At 43.8% G+C, this 16,447-nt stretch overlaps 1 protein-coding gene across 7 annotated transcripts in view; it reads left to right on the top strand.

The window, feature by feature from the left end:
* Nucleotides 1-300: 300 nt before the first annotated feature.
* The window catches only part of SPOP (speckle type BTB/POZ protein), a 29,744-nt gene continuing 13,597 nt past the window's right edge, over nucleotides 301-16,447 (top strand). The window contains exons 1-3 of one of the 7 annotated variants that reach the window (XM_051640416.1): nucleotides 301-343; nucleotides 3,721-3,790; nucleotides 15,557-15,699. In XM_051640416.1, coding sequence (XP_051496376.1) covers nucleotides 15,622-15,699 — 78 coding nt within the window. In that variant the 5' untranslated portion in view covers nucleotides 301-343; nucleotides 3,721-3,790; nucleotides 15,557-15,621. Of the gene's footprint in view, nucleotides 344-420; nucleotides 440-1,081; nucleotides 1,200-3,720; nucleotides 3,791-15,552; nucleotides 15,752-16,447 lie in introns of those variants that run through there. The other 6 variants (XM_051640413.1, XM_051640415.1, XM_051640414.1 and 3 more) reach the window with 6 other exon arrangements.

Raw genomic sequence — 16,447 nt, 5'->3', positions numbered from 1 at the left:
CTCCTCTCCTCCGGGCCGAGCTCCCTCAGCTGCTCCTCAGAAGACAGAACGCTCTAAACTCCGGAGTTATTTTCTCACAACACCAGCACCGAGCAGAGCCCTTCTCCCCCTCACAACGGCAGGAGAAGGAGCCTCAGGCGGTTCCTCACGGCGCTGTGAGGGGAATGGCGGGGGGGGGGGGGGGGCAGCGCCGTCTCCCTCGAAGCCTTTCCCGCCTTTTCTTTCCCCCCTCCCGCGCATGCGCAGCGCGCAGGCCCCGCCCCCTCCCCGGCGTTGCCAGGAGCCCGGATGTATCAGTTCAGGGCAGGGAGGCGAGCGGCAGGGACAGCGGTGTCCTCCTCAGGTGAGGTGGGAGGGGGCTGCGGGGGAGCAGAAGCAGGAAAAAAAAAAAAAAAAGAAGACCAAACACCCCAGAAAACAGGAAAAGAACAAGAGTCGGGTGAGGACTGGAAACCTCCGCAGGGAACGGGGAGGGGGGGGAAAGGTAGCGTCGTTACACCCCCCCCACCCCCCCCCGCCCCGCTTGCCGTGTGTAGGACAGCTCTCCCCTGTTCCTGCGCACGAGGGGGAAGTGAGAGATCCGCAGGGGCCTCCCCCCGCCCCGCTCCCCACTTGTTTCTCTGTTTAAATGGCACTGCGACAGGAGCAGCTTCTTGCCAAATAGTGAGCCCCCAACGTTGGAGCGGTGTGTCCCCCCCACCCGAGGCGCACTGCGCATGCGCCGCCGCGCTGCCAGAAAGTGAGCTGCGCGGGGGGGGGGGGTGTGTGTTTGGAGACGCCGAAGGGTTGTGCGCATGCGCCGTGGCGCTGCGAGGGGAGGGGTCGGGAGCGGTTTTCGTCGGCGCACTGCGCATGCGTGGCCGGGAAGCGTGTGTGACGGGGTGTGGGGGGGGTGGTGGCGGTGCTGGGAACAGCCGTATCCTGGTCGCTCGTCAGCTCGGCGCATGCGCAGAGCGCTGCTGCGGGGACCTGCGGGATAGTGATCCATCGCGGGACGGGCGGGGCGGGCGGACATGCTGCCAAATAGTGATCCCCGGCGGCTGGGGGTGTAGGGGGGGGCTGGCTGCGGAGTTGGGGGGGGGGCAGGGTCCGGGGGCGCCATCCCCTCCCGCCGCACCTGCTCGGGACGGGGCTCCTCGGGTTTGCACAGACCGGCCTGGGAGCAGCGCGGTGCCCAGAGTCACCCCTAGGGCCGGGAGGTAAGAGGTGCGGGGTGGGGAAAAGGGGGGGCAGGAGTTGAGATGTTGTGGGGGGGGGGGAGGTCTGTGGCTGGGCTGGGGGAGGAAGGTGTGAGGGGGGCAGCCTGAGGAGGGGGAGAGGGAGAAGTTGGAGTCAGGCCTGCTGGAGGGTTTCCTACAGCTCCCCAGGCAGGGCTGGAGAGGTTCAGTGGGGTGCCAGGAACTGAGTCAGGAAACACGAGTGGGGGAAAGGGAATCAGGGGTTGGGGTGGAAAAATAAAACAACGGAGGTGACTGTGACTCACGTCGTAACCAAGTAAGGGCTTGACAGGTCGTGGCTTTGCCACTGAGGGCTGTGAGGCGCGTTTCTAAATCGGGAGGGAACTTGGGTCTTCTTGTGAATGAGACCCCGGGGTGTCTGGGATCAGCGCTGGTGTTTCCCAGCGGTGTCTGGGGCCTGTGGTGGTGTTTCAAGGAAATGGTGCATCATCATGCAGTGTGGAAAGGCAAATGAACCCCCTCTCACAGTTAAACGTGTCACTAATTCGACGTGATGGCAGGGTGCTGGTGCTTGCAGCAGCACTGTCTTGATTAGTGATGGTGTTAGAAAGGTAAAATATTCCCATAGTGTTGGGCAGAGCAGCCTGGGAAATGGAACTGGCTTTTTTTAGAGGGGAGAAAAACACGGATGGTAATGTTGTTTGTTGTCTTTTTGTTGTAACTCGGCGTTTTTAAATGGGTTTGTATCTGTGATTGTAGAGCATTATCCTGACATAATGAAAAGGAATACTTTTGTGATTTCCCTTTTTTGTTCGGTTTTTTTTTTTTGCCTTTGGAGTTGTGAGTGGTTATATCTGGCGTGGCTTGGTGTGAAGGCCTGTGAAAGTCTGAAGAATTTCACTGTTAATTGTGCTTTATAAAGCAGAACTCTTCACTTATAAAAAAAAACAAAACTAAATTAAAGTGAAACATCTAACTGGCTTGCTTCGTTTTCAGTGACATTTTCTAGCCAGGTGATTTGGTTTCGTTATGTCACTTGTGTCATTGTGACTGGAAGAAAAAACAGATACTTTTTTATTTTTTTTTCCTTAATGCTACTTTGTTAAGAGATCAAGATAAGGGGATGGCAGAAGTTCATCCAAGTTGTCATCCTGTCACAGGATCAGCAGAGGACAGTAAAACAAAACTGCACCAACCAGAAGAAACTGGTGTCAACTCTGATATTTACTTATAGTAAAGTATAGTTATCACTTTTACAAAACTTACTGTGTTCCCTCTCCCAAACCTCCAGGATATGTGTGTAGATCCAGGATATGTGTATAGATACACATCAGGGAGGGATTTAAAATGGAAGGAGTTTTGGTTTGACACCTGGTCTCAGTGAACAGGACCATCACTGGCTGCACAGGTCACAGTTGGTGCTTAAAAAATACTATTTCTCATGTAATTTGATCTTACAGTTTGCTGCTGTTTTAACATGGAGATGGTACCAGTGCTGATTAGGCCTGATAAATGTTAAAACCAGTTTCCACTGAGCCAGCTTGACCAGTGTGGGGGGAGGTTTAGGGTTAATCTCTGAACTGCAGCTGAGCCTCTCGACAGACCTAGTGTTAGGTATGTACTGTGAACTGAGTGTGTTGCCCTGTGTGATTTTTCTGGATGCCAATCCAGTTTACAATACAAGGGACTTACCAGCTTTATTCTTGGCACACCCTTCTGCCCAGGGTTTTACTCGTGGGACTTGCCATGCCACTGCCTGGCTCACTCTGGACTTGTCAACTTGAAATCATCTGCTTTCATTTCTTCCGGGACATTATTTCTGGAAAACTGAGCGTAGAAAGCTGGGAAAGAAACCCATTTCTTGTAGGATCAGGAGCACTCTCTGTTATTGATTGCATTCATAGTTCCATGCTTGGAAATATCTGCTGTAATGTTGTAAAATTCCTTCTCTCCTCCCAGCTTTGGCTCAGTTTTCTTCCCAATTGGAGCATTATGTAAGATCTTGCTGTGTTTCTCCAAGCTCTGACTGCTGGTGTTTGCTACTCAGCACAGAGAGGAAATACAGCAAATACGTTTAAAAACCCCAAACCAAGCAAAAACCTTTATTGGGAGTGTTGCTTCTTGATTCTCAGATGATAAGCTGCTGCATTCTGTCTTGTGCTTTGCACTTGAGACGCCTCTTAAATAAAGCATGTGTCCCAAGTTCTAGAAACACATGATGGTACAGGAAACTAGTGGGAGAGTAAAGTGTTTGTACCCTTGAGAAGGCAAAGAAGCTGCTGCTTTTCAGAAGATATATCTGAAAATATATTAGGACTTCTTTTCTTGGTGCCATGTGGTAAAGTGTCCCTTTACTGAGCAGTGTTTTGGAAGGAAGGAGTTGAGGGATTCTGGAAGACTCTTCTTTGCTGATCATAGAACCCCAGACTGGTTTGGGTTGGAGAGGACCTTCAAGATCAACAAGTTCCAATCCCCTGCATGGGCATGTGAAATTTAATTTCTGATTTAGTGTTTGTTTGGTTTTTTTTCTCCACGTTTTTAGGACAGAGAAGATGCAGGACCAGTGACTGTAGCAAATGCCCGGAAGAGACTTGGGGATTCATATTTATACTGTGAGTAAATTCTTGGGCTACAGGCAGGAGTCGTTCTGTGAGGTGTAGCTGGTCCCTGGATTTGTAGACATCTGTGGAGTTGATAAAGTCAGGAACATGGGAGGGATTAGACATTCTCAACACTAAATCCATAACTGGAAGGATCTGGTTTGGCCGTTGATATGATAGTGGGACAGTGGTGAGTTTAGATGCACTGATTATAGAAATAGTGTCAACATTTTCATCCTGAGATCCTGGTTCAGCTTTTCTTAGCCTGTATTGTAGGTCTTATTCAATAGGTTGTATTATGTGACTTTAAAAATGGGTTTCATCAGAAATCTAGTCTGTGTGTTGTGCATTTTAAATTGTGTCTAATGTAATGTCTGAACCACTACTTTTTCTCTGGAGTTAACATGCCAACCTTTGACTTAACAGGGGTACAGTTGTACAGAATTACATGCTTTTAACTATGAATATGCAGGAATGGTACTTGTAGAGGTTTTCAGTGTTATTTGTGGGACTTAAACAATGATGTGTAGTTGTTTGGAGGTTTTTTTCTCCTTTCTGTGAAGGCTAGGTCCTCATTTTCCAATAAATAGCTATCTCCAAAATGAATATAGCCTGTGAATATCTCTGCTGGAGCTGTGAGAAGAGCTGATAGTTAAGCAAAATTGCAGGAGCAGAGAAATCTTGTCTAGGAAAACTTACTCATCTTAGAGCCAAACAAGAAGTAGAAGTTTGCTGAAGTCCTGATTGGATGAAGTAGTAATTTAATTTAAAAATATGTGTATTTTTTTTCAAAGTGTGGCTTTAGTTAATGTTCTGCTCATGTTCTTTGGTAATTGCTGCAGAAATTTGTTTCAACCAATCATCAATCATAATTATATGTAGCAGCTTTCCTGGAGCAGCTATGGTTTAGTAGTGGAAAACTTCCCAAGATTATAACATTTTATTTCTTCAGCTTAGATTTTAAAGCTAGCAAGGCCTCACTTCACTTAAAAAAGAAGTCCTTTTCTATTTTTATTTTTCATTTCAAATGGTGGCTTTGCCTTTGTGTCTGAAAGAAAAGCTCAGGTGACAGCTCTGCTTTTAGAGACATGCTTAGAGCAGTGAGACTGGGGAGCAGGTGGAGACAAGTCCACCAAGTCGTCTGGAGCTGCTGTAGAGCAATGCAGAGAAGCTGCCTGGCTGCCTCCCAAGAGCTGCTGCATAAAGAGGCTGCAACAGTTGCTGACTGCATCGAGGGAAAAGTTTTCAGTTCACATGGCTAGAATCGTGCCTACAGATAACCTGTGGTGACAATGTTTTCCTGTCCCACCCTTTCCCCCTCCCTCAGAATCTGTTATCTTAGGGTGAAGACATCCTGCAGTAGCTTCCTCAGGTGCCTGGAAGGTGTAGGCTGGGTATCCTGACCTTACATATGGGCCTTTGACATTTCAAACTCACATTAAATGACACTTCTATCAGGGCCTTCATTTCCTGAGCTGCTTTTTTTTTTGGTACAAGTGTGCAAGCACAACAAGTTATGCTTAAAAACCACACATATCAGTTTGATTAATTTCTTAGAAGCACTTGGGGGCAGTCAGTGAAATTCTGCACTTGAGAGATGGAGGATTTTCTGAAGGTTTCCTGTTGGCTGGTGATGTTGTTCATACTTGTTCTCAGAGAGAGCAGTGTGTCTGTGTAGGTGTTTTGTGTCCAGAAGTTCTGAAAATTGTCCTCACGTGTTATGTTCTGCCTTACAGGCTGCTTTCTAACATGTGAGATGACAGGGAAATGATTGTTGTTTGGATTTGATAGAATTTTCATCAGCAGTAGATTATATTGAGCCAGATCCTGGCAGTGTTCTGCAACATCCTCAGCTCAGGTTGTGCCAACCTCACCAAACCTACCAGTGTGATAGAAGCCCTAATATTACCCTGCAGTAAAGATTTATAACTTGTGTTTTAGACCTGTTTCTTGGCTAGCAGATAATTGATGTTTCTTTTTAGATAATCCTGCCCCATACCATATTGAGTTTTGCTATTGATGGGGAAAATAGCAGGAAGACTTTAAAACTGTTTTTACAAGGACAGGAGGGACTAACAGAAGTAAATGAAAAGCAGCAGAAACGGGTTTCTTCTTTGAGGCTGAGTTCATGGAGATGACTTGTTGGTGTGAAAATGAAAGTAAATGGAGGTATCTTCTGGGAATTTATTTTCATGGACCTCTCCCTCTGTGTTTTGAAGGTTCAATAAATGGCTTATGCCAACACCAGCTTAGAATGTATAATTTAAAGTCAGCAGATCTGCTCCCTGTGTCCAAAATTCCACCTTTGAGATTTTTTTTTTCACTTCTAATACAAGTTACAACATTAATGCTGAAAGCAGTGAAAAGAATGCACCTTGATACCCTGCTTCTGAAGTGTCACTAATACAACCAGACATATAAGGCCTCTGACCCAGCTTATTTTCCTATTGACTAAAAACCTATTAAATGTAGAATATCTAAGCTACCAAAATTTTGATTTTCTTTTTGTCATATTAATTCAATAATCTTGGTCTTGAATGGTTATAACATTCAAATATGTGTGTAGGTGAGAGCCACCATTGTTATTTTTAGAGTCTAATTTATGGTAAGATGTGACTTTTTCATGTTAATGTGAGTAAGATTATTAAAATTATGCTAGGAAAACCACCACACCTCATTGAAGTGGGTGTGACATGTTTTATAGAAAACATGATTTTTGAGGAAAACATGGATGGGCTGGAAATGGAAGTTGGTTGGATTTGATTCCCATCTCCTCCTTATTTCTTCTTATGTTGGTGTCTGATAAGGTCAGAGAAAAGACTGAACAAAGTCACTTTTAAAATTAAGAACTCTTCCTTGGTGGGGAGGCACTTTTTTTTTACCAGGGTGTGGAGTGACAGGATGAGGGAGAATGATTTTAAGCTGGAAGAGGGGAGATTAAGATGAGACATGAGGACAAATTCTTTGCTGTGAGGGTGGTGAGAGCCTGGCCCAGGTTGCCCAGGGAAGCTGTGGCTGCCCCATCCCTGGCAGTGTTGAAGGGCAGGTTGGATGGGGCTTGGAGCAGCCTGGGCTGCTGGGAGGTGTCCCTGCCCATGCAGGGGTTTGGGGCTGATGATCTTGAAGGTCCCTTCCAACCCAAACCATTCCATGATTCCTCTCTATAAAAAAAAAAAGTGCCAGAGAAGCAGTATCTAGTGGGATGGGCTGCAAGCAGGAGTCTTTGTGAGTGCTTGTAATTGCTAGTTATTATATGCTAGAAATAAATCCCTGTGTGAGCTTTCCTTTGGAAGGAAGCAAGCAGTCGATTCCTCTTCATGCTTTTCCAAAAACCTGGCTTTGCACACTGAGTCTAAGAGTGCTTTGATTTGGCAATCATATGATCTTTACATTTAGCAGCTTAAAATAATTATCCTAACCATTTTGAAGTCACACTGCAATTGCGAGTAGGTGAAAGAGTCCAGTAGTTTGAGATTTGTCTAATTTGGGCCTCAAATAATCTCTAAATTGATTATTTGAGAGCTTAAGTTCCAGAATAATAATGGTAGAAGCTGGATTTCAGCTCAGGTTGGTGGTGTTTTATTTTAATAAGCTCTTAGAAATATTAGTGCAAGATGGCAACTGGAAAATGTTGTGTGAAGACTACCAGATGTTTGTATTACTGGAAAGTTGATATAAATAAAAGGCTCCAGAGGGGATTACAGTCTTGGTGGTTTGCTAGAGGTCAGCTCTGCAATCTCATTTGAGTGCTTTAGCCCTCTTTGGTTCCAGGTCTCAGCACAGCAGATAGAAAAATTCAGCCCTGCTTAATTGTCAGTTTTTGCTGGTTCTCTCGTTAGGCATCATAGCACTTAGGCATTTTCTTCCAGTTATTTTCAACTCCCCAGGAATCTGTTGGGATTTTAGAGGTGTGAGGTATTTCTAACGGTGTGTTGCTCTTCCAAGAGATCAACAATCTACAGAGGGGAGAAAAAAAATCCCCTGCTGCAGCTGCCAGCCTGTTTCAGAGAGAGGCTTCCCTGGGATGCTAGGAAGTTTTCTGGGAAGGAGTAGTTTTCATGGCTTTCTTTTCTTCATTTGGAAGATGAATTACCTACTATGAAAGTGCAAATGTTTTACTTAAAAACAAATCATAAATTGCTAAAATGGCAACTGAGTTACTTGCCAGGTGACAGGTGATAATTTACCCTACAAATAAAAACTGAAGCTATAAAATACTTTTTACAGCGTGCCTGTGAGGGAGAAGCTAAAGTAAGAGTTCATGAGCAATACCAAAATCCTTCTTTTGAAAAATAAGATCAGGTTTCTTACTGAAGACAGAAATCTGCTCAGGCTGGTTGTTTCTGTAAGACCTGAGCTGGTGTGTTAAAAGTAACATTTTTCCCTCTGTGAGGAGTGAAACGAGGAGGAAAGAACGGGCAAGAGGGAGAAGAAAAGAGATGAAAAGGGGAGTTGGAAAAAAATTAAGATATTTATTTTTTACATGCTTATGATCTCAATTAAAAATTGACCTTTAACTTCTGAGAAAAAGCAGTTAACAGTAACTCTAAAATAGTTTTGTTTGCTTTAGGAATGTGATTTTTTTAATATTTATTGGTGTGCTCCTAATATACTTCGGGTAATTTATGGTTGGAGTTGGTTGTGATTAAAAGGGATTCAGTTTATGCATCTGTTCAAACACTGGTGTGAAGCAGCCTTAGAAGGATGTCAAAAATACCACTTGATTTAATGACTGAAGAGCAGGAGTTGTCAGTGGAGGATTTGTTTATGAAAGCAGAAGGTTATTTAGAGAGCAGAGAACTTTTACCACTGACTTCCTCTCTCTTTCCTTGGGTTAGTTTTTAGCTGTTTACTATTTTATCTGGTGATGTTTGGGAAGGAGGGGGAAGGGAGGGTGAATTATTTAAAGCTAATGAGTTACAGTGTTTCTAGTCTTACAAAATAGCTGTAAAACTTGTAATTCTCCTCACAGTGCTGACGTTTCACTGCCAATTGTTTTACCCTTTAATAGTTTCATATAAGTTAGGATTTTTGTAGGTGATCATGCCTTTCTTTTTTTCTTGTTTTTTTTCCTCCTGTTTATAATGGACAATTGATCTAAGGGGGGAAAAAAATTAAAAACATTCCAAGAATGGAAAAGAAACACTTCGTTTTGGAGCATTTCTCCAAGTGGAATTTTGGTTGCTGGATTCTAGTGGGCTGCCAATATTCAGTGCATTTTGAGATGACTCCACCACTCTATCTTATTAACTGTGTTGAGCTTTATTTTTATAGGCAACTCCTCTAGTTTTCCATGATCTGTCATCTCAAAAAAAAACCCCAACAAACCAAACCAAAAAACCCCACAGTAGTTCTGGGTGTTCCAACTTGATAATGAGTTTTCTGAACTAAACTGAATTAAGGTGTATGTGTCTGCCTTAATTAACATAATCTCTTTATGCAGTGTCCAGAGGGCCCTGTTGTGATCTCAGGAATTTGGCCTTCTCTAATGTACTTGGCAACTTTGGGGTGTAATAACAAAGGTTTTCCTTCCAAGTTCCTGCATGCTCCTGATGGTATAATGGAGACAACTTAGAAACTGAATTAGGAGTGAGATATATTGCCTTGAAATGGAGCAGAAAGCAGGGGCACTCTCAGCTGTTGGGAGAGATCATTAGTATTTTAAAGAAGCCAGGTTCTCTCTGTGGTTTCTGTCTCCCAGAGGAGAAGCTGTAGGTCCTTTAGCCTGGTGTACATCTTCCACTGGATGCCAGTTAATTCCTTTTATCTCACTGCCATGATTGTGTTGCTTTTCCAGTCTGTTCTCTTATGACTGAAGATTGTAAATGAAGCTCCATGTGTCATTTTGAGCTCAGCAGTTTTTGTGGTGCTCGACAGGGTACAGGTTAAGTAGGATCTGGTTTGAGATTTAAGAGCATAGAAGACAGAGGAAGGTATAATGCTCATGCTCCCAGTTTTTAGAAAATGTTCAAGCTAAATCCACCAGCCTGTTTTTTTGGCTTAGATTATTCTTCCCTCTGATTCAGGTACAGTTAAGTCTGGATATATCCTACTCGTGTTACTCCTTTACAGTTTGCTGTATTTCCAGGCAATGATTTGCTTCTTGTTGTAGAACTGTTCTCATTTCCTTGTTCCAGAAAGATAAGCCTGTTGCTTATGTCAACCAGGCTTCCTTTCAAGACCTGGCTTTTTTGGTATGGGTCACTTTTATCTTTCGTAAGTGTTGGTTTCTGCTCTCAGTCTGTTTTGATTGCTACAATCTGTTTGCTACCTTGGTGCATTCTCTTCCACACTACCATGTTAATAATTAGGCAGCTTGGTGTAACCCCTGGAATTCACTGTGCCTGGATTGCAACCTGCATTTGCAGCTAGACGAGATTTCCTGCCCCACAGGATCACTTGGCAGTGTCAGCACAGGCCATGGGAGTGCTTGGCCCATCATTCCTTCCTTCTTTCCAAGTAGGAAGAGTGCTGTGACACCCTGCTTAATCTATACATTAAAATCTGAAAGCTTACTCATTTTATTAATCCATTAGTGAGCTCCCTTGCATCCCACTTTGCTCTTTCAGTTAACTTTCCTTTTTTTTCCCCCATTTATTTTTCTTTCTTGACTGCAGCAAATTCAGACCTTCCATTGTCCTTTCCAAGGCTTTGAAGAATACAGGAAGATACTGGTCTTTTCCTGTGCTTCCATATCTCATCCCCTTGTTTTATTGCTCCAGTTATCTTTGTCCTGCTCCTTTCTCTGTGCTTTGTGCTGTTCTTGGATAATCTTTGATATGTTGCTGGTCCAAGAAACAATCACCCCAGTTTTGGAAACCCTTAATTAAAAATATACTTCTTTTACAGACTTCTGTAAGTTATCTTTTGCTACATAAAGCTTACTGAAAAGAACTATACTTGGAAATTTCTGGTCTAAACTACTTGTTTCTTTAAAGAGAGCTGGTTTATCTTGAAGAAGCATAAATTGACAGGTTGTTTAGCAGAGATCTTGTAATTTTGAGGCCTCTTTTAGAATTGTTTGTTGAGCTGAGATTCTCTCTCTCTTAGGTCAAGTCTTGGCTGCTCACAGAATAGTTCTGACTTGAATTCCTACGGTAGATGAAGTTTTGAGCTGAGATGTCTTGGTACAGCTGCTAAGTCAGGAGATAATTAGGAGGACAAGGTGGCAAGGGAACATTTCCTGTGCTTTGAAAAGGTCTGATCTGGCTCTGGTTCTTAAGATAAAATGTCTCTTCATCTGGAAGTGGTTGTGAACAAGGTGAAAATTGTTGTTTTTCTTAACTACATCCAGAGACGAGTGCTGGTTGTTACTTATATCCAAGAAGGTGAGAGACTCCCAGGGGGGAGGGCTCATAGGGGTCCATAAGGTAATATTTTATTTCCTGTGACTTGATATTTATCCCTGTCTCTCCTGGCCAGAAAGAATTTTGATTTCCAGACAAAATGTTTGTCAAATATACAAAATGTTTTCCTAAAACTTCTGCTTGCAGGGATTTTAGTTCACTGCTGGTTCAGAAGTGCCAGCTCTGTTGGTGAAGAAGTGTGAACTGGTGAAGTATTAAGTGTTCATCAGCAAATAAACACTGGGAGTGCCCTGCTGATTTTAGAAACTTTCCCTTCAGTCAGCTGTGATTACTTTTTCAAATGCAATTAATACTGGTCCATTTGAAGGTGGAACAGCACATGGCAGTTTCTAAGGCACTTTCCTAAAGATATATTTCAATGACCTGTTATGTGCTTCTCTTGTTTGCTCTCCCTAAGCAGGGCAAGGGGTGCATTTTTCCTTACTGGTAATTTTTCCAAAAGACACTAGTGGATATTACCTGTTTATTCCCATTATCGTAGAATAATGGGCTGAAGAATGGTTTGGGCTGGAAGGGACCTTAAAGCTCATCTCGATCCAACCCCCCCTGCATGGACAGGGACACCTCCCAGCAGCCCAGGTTGCTCCAAGCCCCATCCAACCTGCCCTTCAACACTGCCAGGGATGGGGCAGCCACAGCTTCCCTGGGCAACCTGTTCCAGTGTCTCACCACCCGCACAGGGAAGAATTTCCTTCTCATGTCTCACCTCAATCTCCCTCTTCCAGTTTTCATCCATCCCTCTCATCCCATCCCTCTCTGCCCTTGTCCCAAGTCCCTCCCCAGCTTTCCTGGAGCCCCTTCAGGCACTGGAAGCTGCTCTAAGGTCTCCCTGGAGCCTTCTCTTCTCCAGGCTGAACACCCCAACTCTCCCAGCCTGGCTCCAGAGCAGAGCTGCTCCTCCTTATTATGACATGCTACCACAATCAAAGTCCCAGTGATGTCATTTGATGACAAGCATTTGGTGACTGATTGCTGCATTGAGCTAGGAGTATGTTGAATCTTAACATCTCTCTTTAGCTGTATTTAACAGCCTGGCAAACCAACTGTAGAAAGCTTTGACATACCAGACTGAAAGTATTTTCCAAATAATAGAAAATCTTTAAAATCTAGAACCTTTGTCCCCTTTGGGCCATTTTAGAAGCATCACAAATGACGTGCTGACATGCAGCAATTCTATTAGCACGTTGTCATAACTTTTATTACCACCTGCCTATCCAAACCATCTGGGAGGAAAGAATGTAAAATATAAAAGTGACAGTTACTCAGAGAAAATTAAATAGTCCTGTGTATTTCAAGCTCATAGATGATCTTGCCTTTAGACCGCAGTGGCTTTCTAAAACTTCTTTGCCTGTGTGTTTAGGTACAACTGAAAGTCCTGTTGAAATACAAAAAGTAGCTGTTAAAGTTTCAGGTTTTGAATCATGATGATCTATTTCCTTTCTCATTTATATGGTCGATAGCTACAGTCTTCTGGAGTTTGCTCCTTGGACACACACAGGAATTTAGGATTAACTTAGTCTTCCATCCAGGAAGCCAGCTTCTCCACTTGTTCCAACAGGCTTGATGCATGTGCCATTGTAACATGACAAGTTGTTTTCTCCTCTTTCCCTCCTCGTTAATCCCTCATTTTCATGCCATAAAGGGAGGTTTTACCACTAAATTCACCAATTTGTCTTCAAGAAAGACCCACTGCAGTCTTCTCACTGTATAATTACCTTTGGTGTTAAACCACTTCTCTAATGCACGTGTCCAGATACTTAATTACTCCAGCTTACCTGGAAGGAGAAGTTGTCTTGCAGAGAACTGCTTCTTGTTGATAAATACCTTACAGGGAAGGTGGTTTCTTATCCAAGCTCTTCTGAATTTGTTCCTTGTAATTATTCCAAAGCCAGGCAAGGAGAACTGCATTCTTTGCCACACTCATGGTGTTCACAAGTCCATGGGACCTGGTGGGATTCATCCCAGAGTACTGAAGGAGCTGGTGGATGTTATGGCAGTCTCCCACACTCCTCTCCATCATCTACTATAGGAGGTCCCAGCTGACTGGAAGCTGCCCAGTTATTCCAGTTCATAAGAAGTGTGTAAGAAAGACCCAAGGAGCTTCTAACGTCAGTTCCTGCAAATATTATGGACAAGATGATATTTCCTCTCCTGTCAGGAGTTTATGTCCCTGTCGTTTGTGCTTGTGCTATAAACCAGATCACTAGAATAATGTAGATTTAAAATGGCTGTGAAGAGAACAATGTAAGAGCCTGGGTGGAGCTGAGCAGTGCTGCTGTCAACCCCGAGGGGACAGAAGAAGCTTGGGTCTCTCCTGCCCATAGACCAAAGCCAGTGAAAAGATTATGTTCTCCCAGCTGTGGAGAGGAGGAGGCATTTCTTGTTGCTTTTGTTGGAGTTTCAGGTTTTATCTGTTCCCCCAAAGAGAGTGGAGATGGGGAAGCCATGATGTCCACAGGCAAGACTGAATGTTGCCCATGGAAGGGCAGTTAGCAAAGTATTCAGAAGCAGTGTCTGCTAAAGTAGGATTCATTTGAATGACACAGCGTGGTCGAATTGAATTTCTTTGGAGGAACTGTGGTAATCTAAAGTTTAATGTGATAAAACCTGCAGTAAGTACCTAAAGTGCTTGTTGCTGTCCCTTTTTCTCCCCTGATTCCACATGGCACAGCACAAACTGCAAGAAGTTTGCAAGGCAGTTCCATGGGAGAGCACTCAGTTCTACATCCCCACTAGTTCTCTGCAGTTCAGATATTAGGAAGTTATTTGTTTGCCCCCAAGCTTTGCTCCAGGAAATACATTTCCATCCAGTTAAGTGTGCATCTCTGCAGGGTTCAATTCTTATTTCTTGACTCCTGTTAGCCAGTATTTCTTTTTCAGTGTTTACATGGGCTCACTTGTCCTTTTTTAAAGGAAATTAAACCTGAAATAGCTCACTCTTGGTTTGCTGTTAGCTAATGCTTGTGTAGCAGTATTTCCAGGCACTTTCTGAAGGTGCAGAGGATTCAAACCCGGGTACACAGCCATGAGCTGGAGAGGAGCCTGGTATGAGCCTGGCTTGGGAGAGGCCTGGTTTGCAGCTGGAACCTTCACTCAGATCCAGACCTGCACTGCAGCTGCCCTTAAAGATTACAAATTATGCTCATAGCCTTTTTGGGGGGAGTTACATGCATTTATATTCTTATTCTGAACATTCTGTTGATTTGAGGTGTAGAGATTTTAGGTAAATATTCTCTTTATTTTCCACCATTTCCTTTAAACAACCACTCACTGCCATCCTCAGAAGCCTGTGCTTTACCTTTCTTCTCCAGCAGACCTCCTATCAGCCTTTCTATTTAAATCTATTTGTATTGCAAGATAACAACTTTTTGTCTGTTACTCATTATCCTTTTTTTATCCTTTGGAGGGTAAAATAACAGCAGTGGAGTTCCTGTGGTTCACTGGCTGTCCTGTGCAGATAAATACCACCTACAAATTAGAAAGTGTTTAGCAAAAGCCTAAACTGGAAGGCACATGATGCTTTTTTATCTGCCAGAGTTATGAATCCTGGTTTCCAAACTCATCTTGAAAAACTTTTGTGTCTCTTTCTTAGGGATCAGAACTCAAAAGTCAGAGATGGGTTGAGTATTCTATTTGGTTTTTCAATCTCCCTTCTGGTAGTTGGGTGGTTGTTTTATCAGCTGTGCCTGTGTAATCCTTCGGGTGTGTTGCAGTGGTTTTAACCCCATCTGTTCTTTGCAGGTGACACTTTGACTTGGCACTTAAAAGTTGGGAACCTCACTGGCATGGAAAGGAAATGAGAATTTCCCTTGGCCAAAGCAATTCAGTTTGAAGTAGAGAAATTTTTACCAACACCTTGCCTGATAGGCTGCAGGAGAAGGTTTAAGGATAGGAAATGTTTCCATTGATGTTAGCAGCCTCACTCTGAACCTTTTGTTCAGAGGATTTTGTTTTTCTGTTGAGTTTGGGTTGCATGTCACTACCTGTAGCTCTTTCAGATAGAGAACTTGGTTTGTCACGTCTGATCTGTGATAGTCTGAGACTCTCAAAATGAAAATAGGGAGTTGAAAAGGCGGCCTCAGGGTAAAGCAATAAATCCCAAGTCAAGTGGGTAGTCTCCTATTGGAGTGTTGGACTCCTTAAAAGAAATTATATACTAGGCTTATTCTTATAAAGAGCTGCATAGTAAAAGAATGAATGAAGGTAGTGGAGCCTCTCTTCAAAAGACATATGGTAACACTTTTAAAGGTTGAAATGTAACATCATATTTTGAAGGTGCTAGAGGGGAGGGAGAAAACATTATAGCTTTGTGTCCCATGAGATTTAACAGCACTCCTGATGTTTAGGGGTTTTTTTCCCCTCTATTCTTAGTTTTGTTTCTTTTTTTTCCTCTCGTTTTGGGGACAGCCAGGGTGAAGCTCAGTTATAAGTTTCTTCTGCTGAGTTGTGAAATTCCGTTTAATCTTCAAACTGGCGATGTCAAGGGTGCCGAGTCCTCCTCCCCCGGCAGAAATGTCGAGTGGACCTGTAGCAGAGAGCTGGTGCTACACCCAGGTAACTCCGTGCTGTGCTGGGATCTCCTTGACATAATGCAATCACACCTGTGGTAAGAGATTGATTCAACAGTTGAGAATCTGGGTTTCCAGACTATGTCACGCTTGACAACAAGCATTTGCTGAGGCAAAAGCAGAAGGTTGCCCTCTGCTCTTGGTGGGACTTTCATAGAATCTTAGAATGCCAAGTTGGAAGGGACCTCAAGGATCATCTGGTCCAACCTTTCAAGGTAGTTAATATAGTTGATAGGAGGTGGTTCAGGACCCTGTCAAACTGAGACTTAAAACTGTCCAATAGGGGGGAACCCACCACTTCCCCTGGGAGACTGTTCCAACGTTGGAGTGTCCTCATGGTGACAAATTTACCTCTTGTGTCCAGTCGGAATGTCCCCAGGAGCAACTTGTGCCCATGACCCCTGGTCTTTTTCATGTGACTCCTTGTGAACAGGGAGTCTCCACCTTCTTGAGAGCCACCCTTTAAGTCCTGGAACGTGGTCATAAGGTCTGCCCTGAGTCTTCTCCAAACTGAACAAACCCATTTTTCTCAGCTTCTCCTCACCTGGCAGGTCCTCCAGTCCTCTGATCATCCTTGTGGCCCTTCTCTGGTCCCTCTCCAGCCTGTCCCATCCTTTTTGTAGAGGGGGAACTTTGAAGGAGGAGGCAGTTGGAGTGGTCCAGCTGCCACTTCCAGCCATTTTCAGACTCTGCTGTCTTGTGCTTGGGGGTTATTTGTCAAGCAAGTGACTCAG

The sequence above is a fragment of the Apus apus genome, chromosome 25, assembly GCF_020740795.1.
Source record: "Apus apus isolate bApuApu2 chromosome 25, bApuApu2.pri.cur, whole genome shotgun sequence".
In the NCBI taxonomy this organism is placed as follows: Eukaryota; Metazoa; Chordata; class Aves; order Apodiformes; family Apodidae; genus Apus; species Apus apus.
This window is presented reverse-complemented; position numbering and strand designations above follow the sequence as displayed.